This window comes from Candida tropicalis (genome assembly GCF_000006335.3).
Source record: "Candida tropicalis MYA-3404 genomic scaffold supercont3.3, whole genome shotgun sequence".
In the NCBI taxonomy this organism is placed as follows: domain Eukaryota; kingdom Fungi; phylum Ascomycota; class Pichiomycetes; order Serinales; family Debaryomycetaceae; genus Candida; species Candida tropicalis.
In genome coordinates, this window is record NW_003020055.1 from 330,055 (window position 1) to 352,593 (window position 22,539).

The window sequence follows — 22,539 nt, forward strand, 5'->3', positions numbered from 1 at the left end:
AATATTATCTTACCATTCTAGTAATATTTTATCCCGTTTTGAAAAAACTTGTCTCGACTCATTATTAAGCTTGGATTTATTATAATATACTGAACAATCTCCATTAATACAGCTATCAGTATACTCACTGATTTTAGTTCCTGGTTTAATTGCTCTATGAACACAATCACGACATGTATTCTCTAGTTCAATGATTTTAGTTTCTGTATCATGAGTTGTCATATTGATATCAGTTATTAACTGTTGTCCATCTTGAAAACAACTCTCACAAATATTCCCAGAACAGTCTAAACTTTTCCCACATATTAAACACACATCAGCATAAGCAGCATGATGTCGAATGTCAATCCCGCGATTGCTTTTTGGAATTTGTTTATACCATCCTTGAACATCAACTCCAATTAAATTGAATATTCTTTCCAACGGTGGTACCAAAACACGTGTGATATAATACTCGGCATCTAGCTCATATGGTTTGTTTGTTTGATAGGAATTGATAAACTCTTCAGGAGTTATACATCTATCTTTAATTCTTGGTTTAGTAATATCTTTATAAACCACATAGGGTACTCTCTCACGATATTGCGGTTCTTTCCGTGGATCTTCTTCAACCATTTTACTGGCAATAAGTGCTCCTGGAGGCAAGTGCTTTTCATTTTTATATGTACCATATCTCACCTCTTTGGCAAAACAGAAATCTTTAACAGATACTTTGTTCATCATGACTTTATGGAATTGTTCAATTGTATATTTCTTAACTTTGGAAAGATTCTTGGTTTCAAATAAAATTCTTAATGTCTTCTCTGTCATTTTCAGTTGGGCCGGTATTCCATCTCGTCGAACTGTTTCTATCCCCTTTGCATCAAATTTAGGCACTGCTTGATCTTCGTATTCATAAGAATATCCAACATATCTTTTTTTGGCTAGTAGTACACATGGATGATAAACTTTTTCAAATTTTAACTTAACTGGGTCAGGAAAGAAATCTGTAATTTCTTTTGCAATTGCTTTACCTAATATGAATGCTTCGGATTTGGATTTACCAGGAAAATAAACAAACAACGAATCTGTATCACCATAAACTACTTTAGCCCCATATTTACCAGCTTCAATCATTTGAATAGACTTGTTGAGAATTTCTCTACCTGTTGAAACAATAGCATCGGATATATCCGAGTTGGGCATACGTCCACTAAAAGTTGCAGATGTATAACCATACGTAACATTAGCTATCAACTTTAATGCAAGCTGTCTAGCATTGTACAACCTGGTTAATTCTGTATCATCTTTGAAAAGTTTCATAACTTCTTTGACTTTAATTCTGATATTCAAAATTTCTTCCAACATCTTCGCTAATATTGACTTTCTAATATGGCTCTTGACAAATACAAATCCGTTTGGAGAAATATTAACACCATCTTCTTTAATTAACAAATCAACCAATCCAGGAGCAAGTTTCAAATTTTTGAGGTACCCAATGTCATTCTTACTCGGTTTGTAGTTATGTAATTTACAGAGTAAAGTAGAATAACAATAATTATAAGCAATCATAATTGATGGGTATAAAGATTGAAAATCCAACACCACCAATGGAGACTTGTAAAAATTTGATTTTGGCTCTAGAATCAAGGGAATACATTCAATTGGTCTCATTTCATGAACATCCTGCTTTGAAGGAGAGTTCAACAATAGACTCTCTGGTTTGGCTATTCTTGATAAAATAGATTCAATTTTAAATTGAGAACCTCGATAGAAATTTGAATTAAATTCAATCCCAATTAATCTTGAATGCTCCACATTTCTCGTTATTAGCTCTTGTACGTTAATTATTTTAAGAATGGTATTCACTCTTTCAGTATAGTACGATAAAACAATCACTATATCACTAAATCTCTTTTTAGATAACCACTGAGACAATTGATAGTTCAGATATTTCGGTAAAGTATGATGTAACAAATGATAGGTGACATTCTCCAATGAATAACTAGTTAAACTCATTTCACTCCTCAAAATTCTCCACACATTCAACATATGTCTACCGGAAATCTCGATATTGGATGTATGAGTATATCCCCAGCGATCTCCAAATTTCCCATTACTTTTGAAATTGCCTCTACTTAGATTTGCCATTAAATTGAGATCAAAAACCATTTTTGATCTTTCGACAAGATAACCCCAAGACATGGAATTGACCTCATATCCAGACAAAATATCCGGATCAAAAAGTTCAACCAAATTCACAAGTTTTGCAAACATCTCCAACTCATCTTCAAAAATCTCAATATGTTGATCCAATGTCGTGGACAATAAACTAATAGTATTTTCATCAATTCTCTTGGTCTTGTCAAACATCAATATTCCAGATTTGAATTTACAATGATCAAACATCACATTAGCATCATCGAAGGAATAAATAATAAGACAAACAGGATCACGCAATGGATCTACTGTAAGTTTAGAATTGGGTGGGTTTGCATGGATTTCCAAATGAAAGCTAGTTAAATAGTTAAACTCGTCTGGTTTTCTGGATACTTTAACAGAATTATAGGAACATTTAAAATCACCACCTTGTGATTTACCGGGTTCAATTTGTGATCTATATTTCAAGTGCTTTCTCAAGGTGTTAGCTTCTTCAGTTTTGAGCCAACACTTGATATCGTTCTTGGTTGGTGGTTCAAGCAGGTACTGCCAGGTTCGGAATTGCCCAGATTTTGCCATATTCTTTGAGTTAGCTTCTTCACGAATTAATTTCGACATCTCCAATGGTGGAATCAGCGATTCATCTTTCATTGGGACAACAATCTTTTGATTAGCAAAAATTAATGGACGCGGTTGAACATCGTCAGTGTTATCATAGAATGGGTCATCATAATTAATTTTCAATATTCCAGAATACAGAAATGCGTCATCACAATTTTCTGGGTATAACAGATCAGGTACTGGAATTTCATATGTATTATCTGTGACTTTTAAATTCTTCATTGGTGGCTGTTCAGGAGTTGGAGGGAATGAAAAATCCTCAATAAAGGACAATTGATCTACTCCAAAATGATTTGATACTGCTGTAGGTTTGATCTGACTCATTTCTTTAAGAATACTTTCATCGAACTGATGTAACTGGGTCAACTCTAGTTCATCTTCATCAATATTTCCATTATCTTTTTGTTGTTCATCCTCGACTGGTATGATCTCTTGATCATCTAGTTCATTCTCTTTCTGTTTTGGTTTTTCATCAGGGTTGAGAAAATCGTTAATATCGATATCAGAGAAATCAGTATCTGAAGACAATGAATCGGGTTGATGTTGATCTGAAACATGATCTTGTACCAAACTTGGTTGTGAAACAAACAAGCTATCATAATCATTCCATCTAATTAACTCATAATCGTATCTCATCTGAAAATTATGATATTGCTTTACTTTCTCGATATCCACAAGATCAAACGATGTTGGGAATTTTTCTAATGGATCACCACCTTCTTGCTGCAACCTTCTTACTTTTAATATTTTTTGTGAAAATCCATGTAAATCAAGTTTCAGTTTCCCGTTTAGTTTGACAACGTAATCTAACAAGTCTCGATTTAGTTCGTCATTGGACCAGGTTGAAGAGCCTGTTCCGAAATACGATATTTTGGATGTTTGCAATGCATCAGTAGAAACATCAAACAATGAGTTCCTAGATCGGCACTGAAATTTCAAGTCATTGTAAATTTGTTTTAAGGATGATAAATATATTCTAGGATGTCCTTCATTATCATATTTATATCCATATTTAAGTTCACCTGCATCAGTTGCCTGTTTATATAAATTAAACTCGTCTCTCTCTATGAAATCATCGTGCAACTCTCTGGGAACCAACCAGCTTCTATTGACTATACTTCCAGAAGTAATATCAATTTCAAGTATTGATTTGCCTACCCGATTAAATGGTAAAGGTTTGCCATTTCTGTTCTCCCCACTACGCAATACATTGTCAACAGAGATAAACTTTGATAAATAACGGCTCAAAACCAGTATCTGATTTCGGTCGTATCCTGTTTTATGAAGATCTGTTAGGATCGGGGATCGGAAATACAATCCACGTGTTTTGGCATTTCCCTTCTCGATATAATCTTTATCAATATTCAACCAACCACAACCAAATAAATTGAAGTCGGTCAAAAACTGTAGAAGGTATGGTATGTGACCTTCGTACACATAATGTGGTTCTGGGTGATAAATCACATTTTCTTTCTCTACCATTCCTATTCTGTATAATGATATTTTCTTTTCCTGGAACAACTTGGTTAAACGGGATTTATATAGTGGAGATAGTAGGGAAATCTTGTAAAAAAGTTGGTATCCCACTTGGAAACCATAGATAGGGACTCCTTTGCATATAGAAACACTGGCAATATATTTCCTCACTTTTGAATTGACCGTAGGTTTATTTTCTTCACCGTTATCATCATCATCATCACTGTTGTCACCCTTTTTGCCTCTTTTTTGCTGGAATGACAGTTTTAGGGCCGATTCAAGATAATTTACCACAAGCTCTATGAACTTCTCGTCCTGTAACTTTGAGTAGTCTGTTTCATGACAAGTCACGTAAATGTAAGGATAAAAATTATGTACATGTATTACAACATTGAAAACAGATGATTGGTTCTCTAGTTTCTGTTTTTTCATGCTTGGGGAAGTGTTATTCTGATTGGTTTCGTTATGATCTATAGAAATCGATCCGTATATTCTAATGATAGGCACTTGAGTAACGCGTGTACAATATTGATCTAACCGTGTGGCAAATGTTTGGTAACTATCATAATCATTTATTTGCACTCGTAAGTTCGAGCTAGAATCAATTTGATTGGTGGTCCAATTTACCGAACTTGCGTTGAGCGTAGTGTTAGATGTGGAATCATTACTTGTATTCATAGCATTGCCCGGAAATTAGAATATTTCAGTTGTCTGGATTTTTTTTTTTTTTTTTTCTATTTATTTTTTCCTTTATCCGTGTTTTTGTATTTTTCGCTTTTAGTGAGAATATTTTATTTTTTTCACTTGAAGTGCTGCAAGATTTACCAATATTTTGTATTAACAATGGCAGAGGGATACAGATTGTCAACGATTAAATTCGAACCATTTGCTAAATTAATAAAGGTTTAGACGAGATTGGATTGATTTGCGATGAATCGGTTGTTCTTATCAAAATAATACCATCCACTAGTTTACGTCTAGTTTTCACGAGATGGATGACGATTTTGATCGATCTAAGGGTTCGGTACAAGTTTCCCAGTGAATATTTCGATTGATATGACGATCAACAATACAGGAGACAGGGTTGCTTCTAATTTCAGGTCAAACTAGAGAGTGGTACACAAAGTTATTCACACGCTCTCTCAATAATGACCAGACCAGAAGTGCAATATTGTTAGTCATATTGATAAAGCATATAAACCCGTATGCGAACTTTTTCAGCGAACCAAAAGTTGTTTGTGGATGTTTATTTTTGTCAAGATTATCCAGATAAAGGTTTGTTGAATTGGCCCATTCCAAAAATAGAAAGCAACAATAGCAAAAACAACAGAGACATACAATAGGCTAAACGAAAATTATCGATAACTAATTAATTTGAATGGAATGCTCATAACCAACATGTTGGGAGATAATGGAAAAAAAAAACCATGATAACTAAACGCAACAATTAAATATATTGCACCAAGTAAGATAGATTTTTTTTTTGTCTTCTCCCTCCTCGCCGATATCCACAAAGTCGAGTGTCATCTTCCCTCAATACATTGCGCTTTTTTTGGGGACATCTTTGAAATGTGTTCAACATTATATATGATGAATACTACACTCTAGAGATATACCATCCCTCATAGCTTGATGCTTTGCCTCCAGAAGAGAGAGTGGGGGCTGAGGGTGTATTATTTTGTAACTCATAGAACATCGAATTGGTTTTAGTGACACTTATTAAAGAACATACACGCACAATGTCATTGAAAGACATTAACGTATTTGTCTTATTTTTCTTTCTTTTTGGGCTTTGCTTTTTGTATACTTCTATCACGTATGCTGCTTCTACTTATACGGCACTCATTAGTCCCCTTGTTTCTGTTGGCAAATGTACTTCAATGCAAGTATTGCATGTACCTAAATGTTTTTGGTGCATTTAGATTTCTTTATTCAATTTTGTCTTTTTAATTTAGAGCTCTTTGTTTGACTTTGCTTGCTATTGTTTTGGGTTATACTCCCGGTAGCGGGTCGTCTGATTATTTAGGCACTTGGATGTTTAAAGAAACAAAAAATAAAGAGAGAATTCAACTATTGTGACAGAGGGATTACTAAAACATTTAATTCATAATCCGGTGTTTGGCGTTTAGCTTTTTGTTTGCTACTTGAATAATTATCCTGATGTTCCAAAGAATAAAGGTATCATTTGATACCTGAGATGGAAAAGGATATAAAAACATATAAACTGAGCTACAAGTGGAACATGATTCCAATAATGATAATAATATAAAAATGGTTCGAGTGAATGAGTTAGAAGTAAAATACGGAAAACTAAAAAAAAAAAAAAAAAAAATGAGGTACTTTATTGTGATTGAAAAAAATTCTTCTTCTTCTTCTTCTTCTTCTCCTTCATGAAACGCCTCAAAGTGTACAACCACATCATTTGTAAGATGATTACGTAATCGGTAAACCACTACTAAAAAAAAAAAAAAAGAGAGGAAGAATTCCAACAACAAAAACAACAACAACAACAACAACAACAACAGAAAAAAAAAAAAAAAAAAAAAATTCTAAAAGGGAATCCAAAGTTTACTTTTACTTTTTGCTTTTTTTGATTTTTGCTTTTTCTTTTTCTCTTTTATATATATACATATACATTTTCAATTTCAACTATTAATATTTTTCATTTTTATATATATATTTATATTTATATTCATATTTGAATTTCATTTATTTATATTAATTTATACTACTACTACTACTACTATTAGAATTTCCAGATTCATTGTTTTATTACTACCACCCAATCTTTTCCCCCCCCCCGTTCAATTTAGCACCAACTTCAAAACAGTAGAACAATGCAAGACAAGGATTTGGGATTAGATATTAATAACTTGAAAATCAACACTAGTGTACCTAGTAGCAAACCACCATCAGTACCACCTCCACAAATGCCACAGCCTCCACAATCATCAGATGAACAACAACAACAACAACAGCAAGAATCAACACGCGTTAAACCACCTACATCAGTGCAATTACCTTCTAATCCCGTACCGACCGCCTCACTTGGGAACCCTCCATTGATTTCTCCTTCTTCAGCACCATTACCTCATATTCAAGCAAAACTAATGGCATTCCAACAAGGACGTTCTAAAGCTACTTCTACATCAGATATTGGTTCCCCTAAAACGCAAAGTCCACTGGGTACTCCTGGCGAATTGGCCAGAAGAATATCGGACCGTAAAAAGCCAAATTTTAAACTAAATTTGAATGATCCAGGTAATAATAATAATAAAAGTCCTCTGGGTACACCTGGAGAATTGGCTAGAAGAATGTCTGATCGTAAGAAACCAAATTTCAAACTAAACTTGAATGATTCAACTAATGGGAACACTAGTACTTCCACTACTCCACCAAAATCAGATAGTCCAACCACAAAAAAGGATGAACCTCAATTACAAGGATTATTTGCTAATTATTCCAAATATGTTGATATCAAATCAGGACAATTAAATTTTGCTGGTAAAGCATCTTTACATTCTAAAGGTATAGATTTCCTGAGTGGGTCTTCATTTAGAATTTCATTTGATGAATTTGAATATTTGGAAGAATTAGGTCGTGGTAATTATGGGTCGGTGCTGAAGGTGTTGCATAAACCAACAGGTGTCTTGATGGCAATGAAGGAAGTTCGTTTAGAATTGGATGAAACTAAATTCACTCAAATTTTAATGGAATTGGACATTTTACATAAATGTGATTCTCCATATATTGTTGATTTCTATGGTGCCTTTTTCGTTGAAGGTGCTGTTTATATGTGTATTGAGTATATGGATGGTGGTTCATTAGATAAGATTTTTGGTCATAATATTGGGGTTAAGGATGAACTTGAATTGGCATACATCACAGAATCAATCACGCTTGGGTTGCGTGAGTTAAAAGACAAACATAATATTATTCATCGTGATGTCAAGCCAACTAATATTTTAGTCAATACACAAGGTAAAGTTAAACTTTGTGATTTTGGTGTTTCTGGTAATTTGGTTGCATCCTTGGCTAAAACAAACATTGGTTGTCAATCATACATGGCACCAGAAAGAATCAAAAGATTGAGTCCTGATGATGCAACTTATTCTGTTCAATCCGATGTTTGGTCATTGGGTTTGACAATTTTGGAATTGGCTGTTGGTCACTATCCATATCCACCAGAAACTTATGACAACATTTTTTCTCAATTGAGTGCTATTGTTGATGGAGAACCACCAAAACTAGATCCCCAAATTTATTCCAAAGATGCTCAATATTTTGTTAAATCATGTCTTAATAAGAATCCTGATTTAAGACCTTCTTATGCTGCATTATTAAATCATCCTTGGTTAGTTAACATTAGAGATGAAAAATTACAAATTGCTGAATCACATTTGGCAGACACTGTTAAAGAAAGATTAGTACAAATTGAAGAAGTTGAAAAGACTAAAAGTGTCAGTCGATCCAATAGTGGTTCTAGATCAATGGCTGCAGTTCCTCCTCCTGCTAATATTGAAAGTGTACAATCATTATTAAGAAACAAAGTGAAAGCTCCCGCATTACATAGAGGTGGGCTACAAAAGGTTAATAGAAGCTTTCTTAATGAACGTGAGTAATTATTGGAGGAGAGGTTAGTAGCATTAGATTGATGGAATTTCTATTAAGAACATGAAGGAATACGTTTTTTTTTTTTTTTTGTAATGTTTATTATTATTAATATTATTATTATTATAAATACAAATATATATATATATATAGAAATAAGATAAACTTAACTGAAACACAGAAATGTAAACCAGAGAGAAGTAAACTGAGAGATGTTATTCATTCAATTATAACTTCTTTGACATGTAAGGACCATCCAATTCATAACCAAGTTTAGCATAATAATTTCTAACACCCACACCAGAAATGACACTAATTTTTTCAGAACCATGTTCTTCTTTAGCAATTCTTGCAGCTTCTTCCATTAATAAAGTACCAAAACCTTGATGTTGGAATTTTCTAGGATCTCTTGAATGTAAAGGAACAACAGAACCATAAACATGTAATTCTCTAACAATTGAAGTTGGTTGAGAAGTAAATTCTTTACGATAAGTATATTTTTTACTTGCTTTTCTTAATCTTAATAAACCAATTAAAATATCTTGTTTTGGATCTTCATAACTTAAAAATGTTTCCCAACCTCCATTAGCATAATAATCACGACGAATTAATTCAACTTGATCAGGAATAACTTTATGATGAACTTCTTGAATACCAACTTCTCTAGTACGTACATCTCTACAACTTGTACCAAAATCTTTCATTCTTGCAAGGGCCAATTCACGTAAATTACCATTTTCAACCCCTGAAGTAACTAATGGCATAGGAATATCTCTTTGAACACGATAAATTCTAGTCCATGGTGGAACTAATGCCATTATACGAGCAACTAAATCAATTAATGCATTTGCATTATAAGATTTATATAATCCTTGTTTCCATAATTCATATAATCCAGTACCTCTAATAACTAAAGTTGGATATAATTTTAAACCATCAGTTCTAAATTCAGGATTTTCAAAATATTCTTTAAATTGTTCTAAATCTCTTTCCATACCAACATTTGGTAAATCAGGCATCATATGTGAAACAACTTTATAACCTGCATCTTTAGCAACAGCAAAAGTTTCACAAACTGATTTAACAGTATGACCTCTATTAGTATCTCTTGCAACATCTTCATAAACTGATTGTACCCCAATTTCTAATCTAGTACAGCCATATTTTAACATATCACTTAAATGAGTTTCAGTACAATAATCAGGTCTTGTTTCAATAGTAATACCAACACATTTAGTTTGAGATTGTTGACTAAATTCAATAGCTTCATCGATATTTTTCTCATTAAATCCAGTTAATGCATTATGTAATTGAGTAATAAAACCTTCTCTATAATCAATAGGTAAAGACATAAATGTACCACCCATAATAATATATTCAACTTTATCAATTGAATGACCTAATGATCTTAATTGATCAATTCTACCTCTTGCTTGTTCATAAGGATCATATCTGGCACGAATAGCTCTCATAGAAGTAGGTTCATAACCAGTATAAGATTGAGTACTATATTCAAAATCTGAATCAGGACCACCAGGACAATAAACACAAATATTACCAGTATATGCAATATGAGGACATCTATGAGGTTTACACATAACTGCAACAACAGCTATACCTGATGCAGTTCTAACTGGTTTTGCTTTTAATTTAGGAATTAAATATTTCTTATGTTGATCAGGTATACTTGAAATAATATCTGTTAATCTTGGTTGTTGACGTAATTTATATTTTTTAGCATATCTTGTAATTAATCCATTTAAATTTATATCTTTTGAAGATTTAAGTGATGCAACTAATTCTAATGAAATGTCACCACAACATTGGATAAATCTTTCCTTTTCTGGAACTTTATTCTTTTGAACTGCCATTATATCGAAAATGTTATAGTATTATGTGAATATTTAAATGAAATATCCTTAATAAATGAAAAATGAAAGCAATTTGTATAATCTCATCGAAACTTGGGATTTTTTTTTTTTAACTGTGTGTGTATTCTATAGTTAATGATCGTGCAGGGCACGACCCGTACTTTTCTTTTTTTTTTTTTTCATGAGTTTGAAAAAAATTTTTCTCCATTTTAATCCAATCACGATAATCAGATTACATAACGATTCATACCATACATCAAAAATGTTACCAATAAGAAGAGGTATTGTTGGTGTTGGAAGTCAAATTCCTAGATCATATTTATCATTTTCAAAAACATCTCAATTCATTAGATTTAATTCATCTATTTCAGAAACTGAAAATAAAAAAACCAATAATAATAATAATGATACCAGTATTCAAAAGAAAAAGAAGAAACAACCAGATATTTCACAATTACCATTAAATTATCTTGGATGTATGGCTGATTTTTATATTCCTCCAAAATTCACCAAATCACCAATTTTATCCTGGCCAAGATTAATAATTAGAAGAATTCTGTTGTTTGCATTAAATACATATAGTATAATTGCATATAAAAGAGAATTAGGAGTACCATTACAATTTAATTTATGGAAAGATAAAGGAATTGAATCATATATTAGAGCTAATAAATCATTTGCAAATGCTTGTAATGAAGGTAAAATTAAAATAAAACAAGATATTATTAATAAAAATTTAGATCATGTTTGTGGTATTCATTTTATTGGTGCTTTATTAAATAGAAGTTTAACATTTCCAAAAGATTGTAAATTAACTTGGGAATTAATTAAAATTGAAAAAGATCCAAAAATTATTTCGTTTAATACTATTCCTGATAATAATGGTGTTGCTGTTTATGTTCAATTTATAATGAAATTAAATTCAAAACAAAAAATTACTATTAAAGATAAAAATGATAATATTACTCAAGAAAAGGAAAGTTCAGTTGAAGATTATTTGGTATTTTCACTTGATCCTGTTAATCAAGAACTTTTATTAGTTGGTAAATTATTTGAAAGTGATCATATTAGAGGATTGAAATCTGATCTTGATATGCTTAATACTAAAGAAATGCAAAGATTCTTGAAATTAGCTGCTGATATTTATAGAGCTGATCCAAAAGATACTACTCAAGTTAAACAAAATTAAGAGTAATGTAAATAGATAACAATTGAATAAACTAATTTGTATATATTCCTTAACAAACAATTTGAATTTAAACCTCTTTTTATGAAAATGAAAACTCCTTTTAACTCTTTTTAACTCTTTTTTCATTTTTGATAATTTTTATTTTGTTTTGAATCAACAAATACAACCTGATACTAACCCGTGATAATAAATAAAAACAAACTTATAGATACCCGTCAACCACTAAATGAAACCCCACTCTTTTTTTTAAAACAAAAAAAAAATCTCTATACAATATTTTTCTTTTAGAACAATCCCTTTTTTGATTATTTTATGAAGAAAAAATCTATTTTTTATAATTTTTATTTTAGTGTCCGTGCTTTTTTTAAAAAATTCTTTTTATTCATTGTCCATGAAAAATACATTATCATAAGTGATTCCAGCTTTTGGAAGTGGAAAATCATCATCGTCAACAATTGCTGAAGAGTTGTTAGGATCTTGAATATACCCACCCAAGATCTTTGAGTGTTGTGGATTATTTTGGTAACTTTGAGATGGTACTCGTGAACCAAATGAAAATCTTGAAGTTGGAGTAGTGGAACTAGATACATAACTTGGTGCTGCGGTTTGCCAAGTTGAATTGGCAGAAGCATATTGTTCTGTTGGAGAATCACTAACATTCATTGATGTATTCAAACTCAAACTAATAGATTTGGATTTGGCAAATGGTGATGTCTGAGTAGGAGCAGTATTATATGCGGATGCATTGGTTGCAAACGCACCAGAATATGAATTTGATCCGAAAAACAGATTTTGGATCAGAAGCAGTCTTTGATGATAATGGTTGTTGTTATTGATAGAAGTAGATGTACCATAAGAATTGGCTTGATTCTGGAAATTTGGAGAAGTGGTTTGAAATCCATTATGGTAACTACTAGGTTTGTTTTGCACACTTGAGGATTGAGGTGGGAATTGATAATTGAATTCTGATCTGCTGAATGAACTTGAGCGTGCAAGACTTTCTTGAGTAATCAGACTTAAAGAAATGGGTTCTTGTTGTGATGATTGTTGTGGCTGTTGATGTGGTTGTGCTGATGGTGGTTGGGTGTATCCGATATTTATAAAAGTTGCAACATTATGGTTTGACAACGCACCTGCGCTCCCATGGTTGACGACATTCGTTGGAGAATTACTACTAGAACCAAAAGCTTTATCAGCAGCAGCAGCAGCAGAAGTAGAAGCAGAAGTGTAATCTGAAGAGAAAAATGAATTCTCATATTCTGGAGGTGTGGCTCCCGTTACTATCGCACTAGTGTTCTTCAAAGTAGACGACGAAGTGTTGCCAAAAGTACTGTTATTAAAAGAAGATCTTCTTGTATTTTGTTTCCCACCATTGTGACCAGCACCGGTAAGCATAAAATTTTTGGAATTAACTCTTGTACCATCAGGCAAGAAATGAGCTAAAGCACATTTCAATCCAAATTTACAATTACCTTTTTGAAAATACTTGCAAGGAACTTTATCGGCACCCAAAGCACCATCTAAATTGTGACTAAATGGACAAGTATTACCTGCTTGACAAATACCTTGACGATAAAACTTACAAGGAACGTGACCTAGATTCTTATTATTTGATGAACTTGATCCATTAGTGACAGGAACAGTACCTGGTGGACCAGTATTTGGAGGTAATTGAGCTTGAATAGCGGAAAAATCAAAAGAAGATTTTGCGGAATCGGAATAAGATCTCATTGCAACTGGAGAAGAACTTGCAAGTGGTTGAAGTTGATGTTGATTGTGACTGTGATTGTGATTGTGAGAACGAGTACCCAAGTGGTTGCTGTTGTTGTTAGTCTGGTGGTGTGTTAAACCGTCTGGTATTATCTGAGTAATACCCATTTTTATTAGTATTGTGTTGATTCCCTTTTTTTTTCTTTTCTTTAAAAAGATAAGCAACAAAGAAAAAAAAAATAAAAAAAAAAAAAGATTAAGGGGGAGATTAGTCAGTAAAAGTAAAAGTAAAAGTAAAAACTTGTATAATAAACAGAATTTTGCTCAAATCAACTAAAGAGTAGTAATTAATACTTTTCAATATATAAAATCAATAGGCAAAGGGCAGAAGAATAATTAGAAGAAATAAAGAAAGAAAGTAAAAAAAAAAAAATTCATAAAAATTTTTGGAGAAAAGGAAATTACTGTTTTATCATTTCTTTTGGTTTTAGTTTATGATTAGATTAGATGTGTTGTGTATGTGTATTGTTTGTTCGTGTGTGTGTGTGTGTGTGTGTGCTTACACACTTAATTTGATAAGAAGAAATAGGCGTGGACAAAATTGACAATTTTATTTGACACTTGACTTTAATGAGTGTGTGACAATTGTGGATCCTACATTACAATATTTTATACAGTGTCAAATGGAAGGTTTATTACTCATACAAGAGGTCTATTATTTCAAGGAGACAGTATGCATACAACGGTTTATAACCTCCCTTATCCCCTCCCTCCCTCTCTCTCTCTCTTTCTTCTTATCCCATGATCCTCAATTTTTTCTTTTCTTTTCTTTTCGACTTTGTTTGATTCTACTTGGGCTTTATAACTTGAACAATACGTACCAAAAAACTATTGTTATTATTAAGGTTATCAAACGTTATATAACTCACCATCCAGGGGGGGTGTGTGTGTGTGTGTGATAGAAGGCGGAAGGAAGAAAGAAACTATGTCCGATTTCACGGAGTTTGTTCATTTTTACACACACACACACTCTCTCTCTCTCTTTATATTTATGTATGATTGACCTTTATGAATTCAAAACCCTATTAGTTAATATATATATATATATATTATTACCATAACCACCATATTCTTGGTTTGTATAAAAACTGAAAAAGAAATTATTGCTAAAGTTAAACTAAACTGTGGTATCACTATTGTTATTTGTTATTTGTTATTTATATTTTTTTTAGTTGTTACGTATATAAGACAGATCTCTTCAAGGTATACATAAACTAAGGGTCAACCTAACTACCATTATTCTTTACTAATCCACACTTATTTCCGTAGAGTTATACATATTATGATTGATTGCTTTCCATTGATGAATTAGCAATGTTTCGGATTCTTCTATTAATTCGAGACATAGAAAAACGTCTGTTTTGTTAATTTTGCACACGATCCGAACCTCGGAATCTAGGTCTCGTCTTTTTCTACGAAAATTCGGATAAATTTCCAACTAAAAAAAATTAAATTACTTATAATAATAATTATAAACTTATCTAATATACATAATTTGAAGAAAGTAAAACAAACAACACACACATACACACAGAATTATTATTACCATAACAAAAACTAACGTCTATCAGTTGAACCAATACCTCTTTTACCACTGAACAAATGTTTTGGTAAAGCAGCAGTAGAATGACGATCACCTTCACCTTGTCTAGCCATTCTATTTCTTTCTCTTCTTTGCATTTTAGCCAATCTTTCAGCTTGTGATCTCATAGCACCATCATTAACACCATCATTAAGACGATCAGTTTGAGAAGCAGCAAATTTCTTCTTGGCCAATTTACTAGCTTTAATACCTTGATTTTTTCTCAAAATATCAACACCAGACATAGCTTTAGATGATTTTTCTTTACCAAGGGTACGTCTCAATTTATCGGTATCATGACCAATGTTATACATATGTTCTTCCATATCATTATAAGTTTTCTTGATTTGATCTCTTGGCATAATAGCTTTGTTCTTCAAAGATTTTCTGTTTCTACCTTCAATAATCATAGTCTTTTGTTTATTTCTAATCCATTCGGCTTTTTCTCTGATATCAGCAGTTTCTTCATCTTCAATATCAGAATCAGAATCATAGAAACCTTCTTGTTCTAATCTTTCTTCTTCTTCTTCCAAAGCTTGCAATTTAGCAGCAATATCTGGATCCAAATAATCATAAACATTCTTACCATCCAAAACTTCTGGCATAACATCATTCTTCCATTCTTCATCTTCCAACAAGTATTTATCTTTCAAGTTAATGTTGAAAACACCAGCACCACCATTTTCAGCTTCGATATCTCTGGCCAATTTTCTTCTGTTTGGATCATTAACATCATATTTGGATAAAGTCTTAACAGCATCTGGAATATGTGGTAATCTTTCAACATCATCACGTTGTTGTGGTTTAGCAACATGAATTTTGTTCAAAACATTATTAACTCTAGCAGTACCTTTCAATTTTTGTTCAATTCTAGCAGTCAATAATTTTTCACAAGCATGATTACGAACTTGCATGACATTTTCTTCTTCATGACAAGAAGCATTCATGATTTCAACCCCTGGAACAGTAGTTAAAGTTTTCAACAATTCTTGTTTTTCTTCACTTAAATTTTCTGCTTTAATAATATCAGATTTATTCATAACAACCATAACGGATTTATTAGCAAATAAAGGTTTAATAGAATGAAATAATTTAACTTGAGCTTCAATAGAGAACCCACATTGTTCGGAAAGATCCATAAAATATAAAACACAAGATCTTAAATGAGCAATAGCATAAATAGATTGCATTTCAATATTATTCATTTCTTCAGTTGGACGATCCAAAATACCTGGAGTATCAATAGCTTGAAATCTTAAATATTTATAATCAAAATGACCAACATATAAAGATTTAGTAGTAAAAGCATAAGGTTGAACATCAACATCAGCTTTAGTAATACATCTTAAAAATGAAGATTTACCAACATTTGGATAACCACAAATCAATAAAGTTCTAGTATTTGGATCAATACTTGGCAATCTACCCAAATGTTGTCTAACTTGTTCTAAATAAACCAAAGGATCCTTTAATTTTTTAACAATAGTAGCCATTCTACCTAAAGCAGCTCTTTTCAATTGTTTACATTGATATAAAGATTGACCAAATTTCAATAATCTATTATAATCTCTAGAAACTTGTTCAATCAAAGTTTTAGCTTTTGAAACAGCAGCAAGAGAAACTTTATAATGATTCTTTTCATATAAAGTATCCATTAAATCACGATGAAATGGATGAACATCATTAATATTTGGAAATCCCAGTAATAAATCAGTAAATTTTTCAGTAAATCCTTCAGCAGTAAATTTAACTTTTCTCATATAAAATGCACGAATACGAGTAATTTTAAAACCTGGTCTGATAACTGTTGGAGTTTTTCTTTGAGTACGATTCAATACTATATCTAACATATCGTTAGATGTAGGAACCGGTGGGATATCCTTCCATGAAAGTTGCATAGTTGATAATTAATTCAAGTTAATAAATATTTAAGGAAGAAGAAAGGGGAAAAGAATTTTTTATGAGATGAGATTTTATGATTTTTTTTTTTTTTTTTTTTTTTTCTTTTGGATTTTTTTTTTTCTTGCTTTACGTAAGCAAACCAAAGCGATGCTTGATTAAGACACAGACAAATTAGATTGTTACAAGATAATGAATGAAAAATTCACTGTGTATAATGGGAAGTATATTAATAAACAAAAAATACAAAAAAAGTTACCTAATAGTTATAGAACACAACAATGGTAATATTATTATTATTAATAATAATAATAACTATTATTTTATCTACCAAAAATCTAGACTATTCATTATGGTGGAAAACCAAATAGTTTGGTAATCCAAAAACTTCATAACCTAATCTCTTGGCCATCTTTGCAAAACCTTCAGTTTCAATCAAATGATAGAATGGGAATGAAGGGAACATGGCACCATCTCTATGAACATCAGCATTGACCATGACAGCACCACCACCAACACCATCCAATGCCATTTGAGCATTTTTATCACCTTTAGCATCATAGAAATGTGCCATTAATGGTCTATAAGTAGCCATTTCTGCATAACCTTCAACAATAATTTCATCATCTGATAAACCAGCAGCAATCTTCAAACCTTCTTCACTTTCAATCCAATTATTGAAATCATATGGTCTAATAGAAGGTTGTTTAGTTTCTGGATCAATAAATCTTTGATAAACATTGGCAGAAACAACTGGTTTATTATGAGAAGTTAAATCTTGAATCAAAGTAGGTGGAGTTTCAACAATATCAGCATCTAACCACAAGATCCAAGAAGTTGAAGGTGAGATAGTACTGAAAACTAAAGAATTTCTTGCTAATGCCATCATAGATCTTCTTTCTTTTTGTACTTTAAAAGCATGACGATCTTTTTCCAATTGACTTTGTAAAGAATTTGAATCTTGTCTTAATAAAGTGATTTTCTTAAAATTTAATTTCTTTTCTCTTTTAGATTTCTTCATGGCATTTTCCAATTCTTTTAAAGCATCATCACCTTCAGTAGTTCTTGGGAAAATAAAACCTAAAGAAATTAAAGAATGATCATATGTTAATTTATTTAAATTGTCCCAATATTCAGGTAAAAATTTAGACATTGGAGTTAAAATTAAAACTTCTTCTCGATGTTTCAATGCATCTTTACTAGCAGATAATTTATTTAAATCATAATGACTAATATGATTCTTTGGTAAGTTTTTCAATATTATAGAATCTCTATTCTTATAAAACCATCCTCTTGATTTCTTATTATATTGATATTTCAGTTTGGATGAAGTAAGACTAGATGATGAAAAGAAGAAAAGATAAACCACGAATAATAACGTAACTGGAGCCAATAATGCCAATGGTTTTCTTCGTATATAATTCAAATATCGATTTTTATAATGAACCATAACTGCAACTTAAGAATAGGTTTTTTTTTTTTTAATATATTCGTTTCCTGTTTTGTTTTGGAAAAGGCTATGCAAACAAAAAGATACTAATAATGGAAATAAAAGGATAAATGGATGATATATTCTTCTTATTAGAATGTCCAAATGTAGATGAAAAACAACAAAACAAAATCTATATATATGTCAATAAATTCAATATAAAACAGATACTTGAAATGGTATATATATGTGTGTGTGTTTTAAATCGTCTTTGTTGATGACGAAATGAAATTCAATGAATTTTTTTTTTCTTTCTTTTCTTTTTTTTTTTTTCTTCGATTTCTATTATTATTTTTTCCGTTTGTTAGAGAGTCGTGTCTTATGGCTCAGATTGTTTTACGGGCATTGTCGTGTGAACTCGTCCAAAAATAAATATGGATCAAACATGTTGTAATTACAATGTAGGAATACTAATTGCAGATGTCTTGATGGTCACTCTTTGAATAGGAGTAGTTGTATGATTTATCGAAGATGATGGTACACATAATGTACATTACAACCCTACTGACTAGTTCCTACTTTTAAACTAAGTACATAAATCCATTCACCACATTGCATATAATAAGCTACCAACTACTTATATGAGGATCTCTTATCCGTCATGGATTGATTTCTTAATGGTATATATCAACTAATAATACCTACTTTTTTATTTCATCTTTGTAACACGTCCAGGCTTTGACTGTTAACTAGAACTTTTAGTTTTCCTAGTTGTAGCAACAATTTGCTTTTTTGTTCATTCAAACTTTCATACTAGCCACTTTAAGTTATTTTATCTTTCAGTTTATAATTTTCTTTAAATAATGAAAAAAGTCAATAATACCTAATTCAAAAATCAACTCCATCCATAATCATCATTATCAATTGATCTCAATTTAATTCCTCTTAATAATATTCAAATTCTCCATGAGTTTCCATAAATTTATTCCATCATATCAAACTTAATCATATTTTCAATTTAATATATTTTCTGTCTATTATAAAATTTCATTAATTTTATTAATTACTTACTTCTCTAAGTATTATTATCATTATTATTACATTTTTTTTTTGGCATCCATATTATTTTTAATATAAATTCAAAAAGATATTCCATTTCTGAAATCTTCAATTCGGGTTCTAATATTGATTTCCATCTTCTTGGTTATCATTGATGATATCTTGTGGATTATTATAAACTATACTCTATGGAATACGATATTTCTCTCCAAATTCTCATCTGATATAACTATATCCTTGAGTTGTTTTCAATGCTTTATCATATGTAAATTTATCTTCTGCACTAATAATAGCTTCTATTTATGACATCTTGAAGTGATTCTAGGTGGGGATATAGAAACGGATCTTCTGTGTTTACTTTTGAGACCGCGTTTTGCTGGTTGCGTTTTTTTATTTTTATTTTCGCCAATCGTGCACATACGCTCAAGAAAATACTCATACATTAATCATCAATTCATCAAATATAAAAACCTACAAGAGGTGGTTCTTTTTTTTTTTTTCAAACAAATTTCTAGTTTAGTTAAAATCAATTCAACTACACAATAATATTTAAAACTACTAAAATAGCTTATTTGAAAACTTTACCATCGGCAATTTCTCTCTTTTCACCGTTGACTTCAACTGGTTCATCCCAAGCAAACATGTTGTTGATGAATTTCTTGTCTTCTTCTTTAGAAGCATCCAATTTGGTGAAAGCATAAGATTCCCAATCTGGAGCAACATCAAAAGCTGGAATATAGTCTTGACCTCTGACCAAGAAGGCACCAGTGATACCGTTGTTGTTGTTTTCACCATAGACAACCATACAACCAAACATGTATTTGGTAGAAGCAGACAATCTGTTGAAGAAACCACCAACCAAGTTGTTGGACATAAAAGTCAAGGTCAATTCATCATTGTATTTGTAATCAACTTTCCACAAGGACCATTCTTCTGGGTTGTATTGGTTTTCCCAGAACCATGGAATAGCGGTTTCTCTGGTTTCTTCATTAGAGTAAACTCTCTTCCATTCATCCAATGGAGCCTTTGGTTTACCCAAAGCTTCTAATGGGTGTTTTGGTTTTGGAGCTTGAGCTGGTTCATCAGCTGGAGCAGCAGCAGCTTCCTTCTTCTTTGGTTGTTCAGCTTTCTTTGGTTGTTCTGCCTTCTTCTTTTCCTTCTTTGGTGGAACAAATTCAACTGGTTGGTCTCTGAATTTGTAATCAGCCAAGAATGGAGCCAAGATTGGAGTAGCAATAATAGTCTTGAACCATCTGGTGGTGTTTGGGTGTTGTTTTCTCCATTCAGTTCCAAACAAGTGGTCGAAACCTCTGACGAAAACAGAAGCAGCGAAAACATCAGCAAAAGTCAAACGTTCACCAACCAAATAAGTGAAATCAGCCAATCTGGATTCAAAGATATCAACAACTTTAGCCAAGTAAGCGTTACCATCATCAACTTGTTTTTTGTTGTATGGGGAAGCACCAGTCAATGGTTTGAAAACTTGAGCTTCAGTTGGCAACAATTCAGTGTTGGCAAAAGACAACCATCTCAAAACTTGAGCATATTCAGCAGCATTTTTACCCAATAATTTGGATTTTGGATCAGCCAAGTTAATCACTAGATGGAAGTAGTTAGTAATCAAATATTCCAATTGAGAAATATGACTTCAATTGATTTTTTATTTCATTTATGAAATGCTTCAGATTATAAATTCTCGACATGATTTATTAAGACAGGGATAACTGTATTAATATTGAAAAAATTTTCTCATCCTTGTAACATAAATGATGAATAAACAATTGAGTTAATCAAAATAGGAATAAATACATACAGTAAAGGGAAATGGCAATGACTTCAGTCAATTTGAAACCTTTTGGACCAACAAAAGCTGGGATTTTGTTTAATGGAAAGTTCTTTTCATAAACAGCATCTTTGTCAGAAACTTTAACATCCAAGTTAAAGTGTTTAATTAAAGCTTTTGGAGCCAAGCTTCTAATTTGTTGAGTAGCAAATAAAGTACCTTGAGACATTGCAATTAGGTTGTTGTTGTAAAAAGAAAAGAAAAGAAAAGAAAGTGTTGTCTCTGATGAAGAAAAATAAAAAAGTTTTTCTTTCTTAAGGGATGTGATGTTCAATGGAAAGTGAAGAATGAAAATTTTTTTTCTCATTTCCGGGTTGTAAACACGTGACTAGTCGTGTACATTGAAACAGGTATTTTGTTAGGGTTTTCGTGTATTACATTACATGCAGGACTGTCTTCTTTTTCAAAGTCTTTTTTGTTTTTTTTTCTTTGGTCAATACGCCACACCCAGACAATGGCATAACATCACATAGAAATAATTAATCTCCCGTCTAACAAAAAAAAAAATAATATTTAATGAAGAAGGAGAAAGAAGAAAGAAGAAAAAAATTTTTTTTTATTTTTTATTTTTTTTGGGGATTTCCTGTTGCAACCAAAATTTGCAACCAAAATAAATAAAATTGTAAAATTATTCATTTTCGTCAACAGGTCAAAAATCATAAAACATTAAAAAAAAATTAACCCTCTTGTTTAAAAATGTAAAAATTTCATTAGATTTTTTTTATTGCTGATTTAAAAACTCGATATGATTTAAATATTCTAGAAACATGGAAAAACCGTGTACTAAAAATATAATAACCCCTTGATTTATTCATTTTTCCGGTTATTTGTTTCTGATTCATGTTATGAACTAACGCCAGCCCCAATTGTTTTTTTTTTTTTTTGTTGTAAGGTGGAAGTCTCACAACCAATTATTAGTTATGAGCACAAGACTCATTTCATGGAAAAATAAAAAAAAAAAATTCAATGTGGACTTATTAGCAGAAGCAAAGTAAATTTCCTGAAATATCTCTTGAATTATATCTCATTAGTTCAAACATATTACGATTG

The 22,539-nt window shown here is 31.4% G+C and overlaps 8 protein-coding genes across 8 annotated transcripts; 2 read left to right on the forward strand and 6 right to left on the reverse strand. All coding sequences in view use genetic code 12, as the record gives it.

Annotated features, from left to right (window-relative positions):
* Window positions 1–9: 9 nt before the first annotated feature.
* On the reverse strand, window positions 10–4,914 carry REV3 (Rev3p; the record flags this gene model as incomplete). Its single annotated transcript, XM_002547912.1, has 1 exon — window positions 10–4,914. The coding sequence occupies one exon, from the start codon at window positions 4,912–4,914 to the stop codon at window positions 10–12; it is 4,905 nt and encodes a 1,634-aa protein (XP_002547958.1).
* Window positions 4,915–7,073: 2,159 nt separating this feature from the next.
* On the forward strand, window positions 7,074–8,858 carry PBS2 (mitogen-activated protein kinase kinase; the record flags this gene model as incomplete). The annotated part of the gene is made up of 1 exon (XM_002547913.1): window positions 7,074–8,858. The coding sequence occupies one exon, from the start codon at window positions 7,074–7,076 to the stop codon at window positions 8,856–8,858; it is 1,785 nt and encodes a 594-aa protein (XP_002547959.1).
* Window positions 8,859–9,074: 216 nt separating this feature from the next.
* Window positions 9,075–10,718, reverse strand: ELP3 (Elongator subunit; the record flags this gene model as incomplete). The annotated part of the gene is made up of 1 exon (XM_002547914.1): window positions 9,075–10,718. One exon carries the CDS (start codon window positions 10,716–10,718, stop codon window positions 9,075–9,077), a length of 1,644 nt encoding a protein of 547 aa, XP_002547960.1.
* A 181-nt stretch (window positions 10,719–10,899) lies between these two features.
* On the forward strand, window positions 10,900–11,907 carry CTRG_02258 (uncharacterized protein; the record flags this gene model as incomplete). The annotated part of the gene is made up of 1 exon (XM_002547915.1): window positions 10,900–11,907. One exon carries the CDS (start codon window positions 10,900–10,902, stop codon window positions 11,905–11,907), a length of 1,008 nt encoding a protein of 335 aa, XP_002547961.1.
* A 378-nt stretch (window positions 11,908–12,285) lies between these two features.
* Window positions 12,286–13,785, reverse strand: CTRG_02259 (uncharacterized protein; the record flags this gene model as incomplete). Its single annotated transcript, XM_002547916.1, has 1 exon — window positions 12,286–13,785. The coding sequence occupies one exon, from the start codon at window positions 13,783–13,785 to the stop codon at window positions 12,286–12,288; it is 1,500 nt and encodes a 499-aa protein (XP_002547962.1).
* A 1,449-nt stretch (window positions 13,786–15,234) lies between these two features.
* NOG1 (putative GTPase) lies at window positions 15,235–17,157 on the reverse strand (the record flags this gene model as incomplete). Its single annotated transcript, XM_002547917.1, has 1 exon — window positions 15,235–17,157. One exon carries the CDS (start codon window positions 17,155–17,157, stop codon window positions 15,235–15,237), a length of 1,923 nt encoding a protein of 640 aa, XP_002547963.1.
* A 344-nt stretch (window positions 17,158–17,501) lies between these two features.
* Window positions 17,502–18,608, reverse strand: MNN9 (mannosyltransferase complex subunit; the record flags this gene model as incomplete). The annotated part of the gene is made up of 1 exon (XM_002547918.1): window positions 17,502–18,608. One exon carries the CDS (start codon window positions 18,606–18,608, stop codon window positions 17,502–17,504), a length of 1,107 nt encoding a protein of 368 aa, XP_002547964.1.
* A 2,828-nt stretch (window positions 18,609–21,436) lies between these two features.
* Window positions 21,437–21,796, reverse strand: CAM1 (translation elongation factor EF1B gamma; the record flags this gene model as incomplete). The annotated part of the gene is made up of 1 exon (XM_002547919.1): window positions 21,437–21,796. One exon carries the CDS (start codon window positions 21,794–21,796, stop codon window positions 21,437–21,439), a length of 360 nt encoding a protein of 119 aa, XP_002547965.1.
* Between the last annotated feature and the right edge of the window lie 743 nt (window positions 21,797–22,539).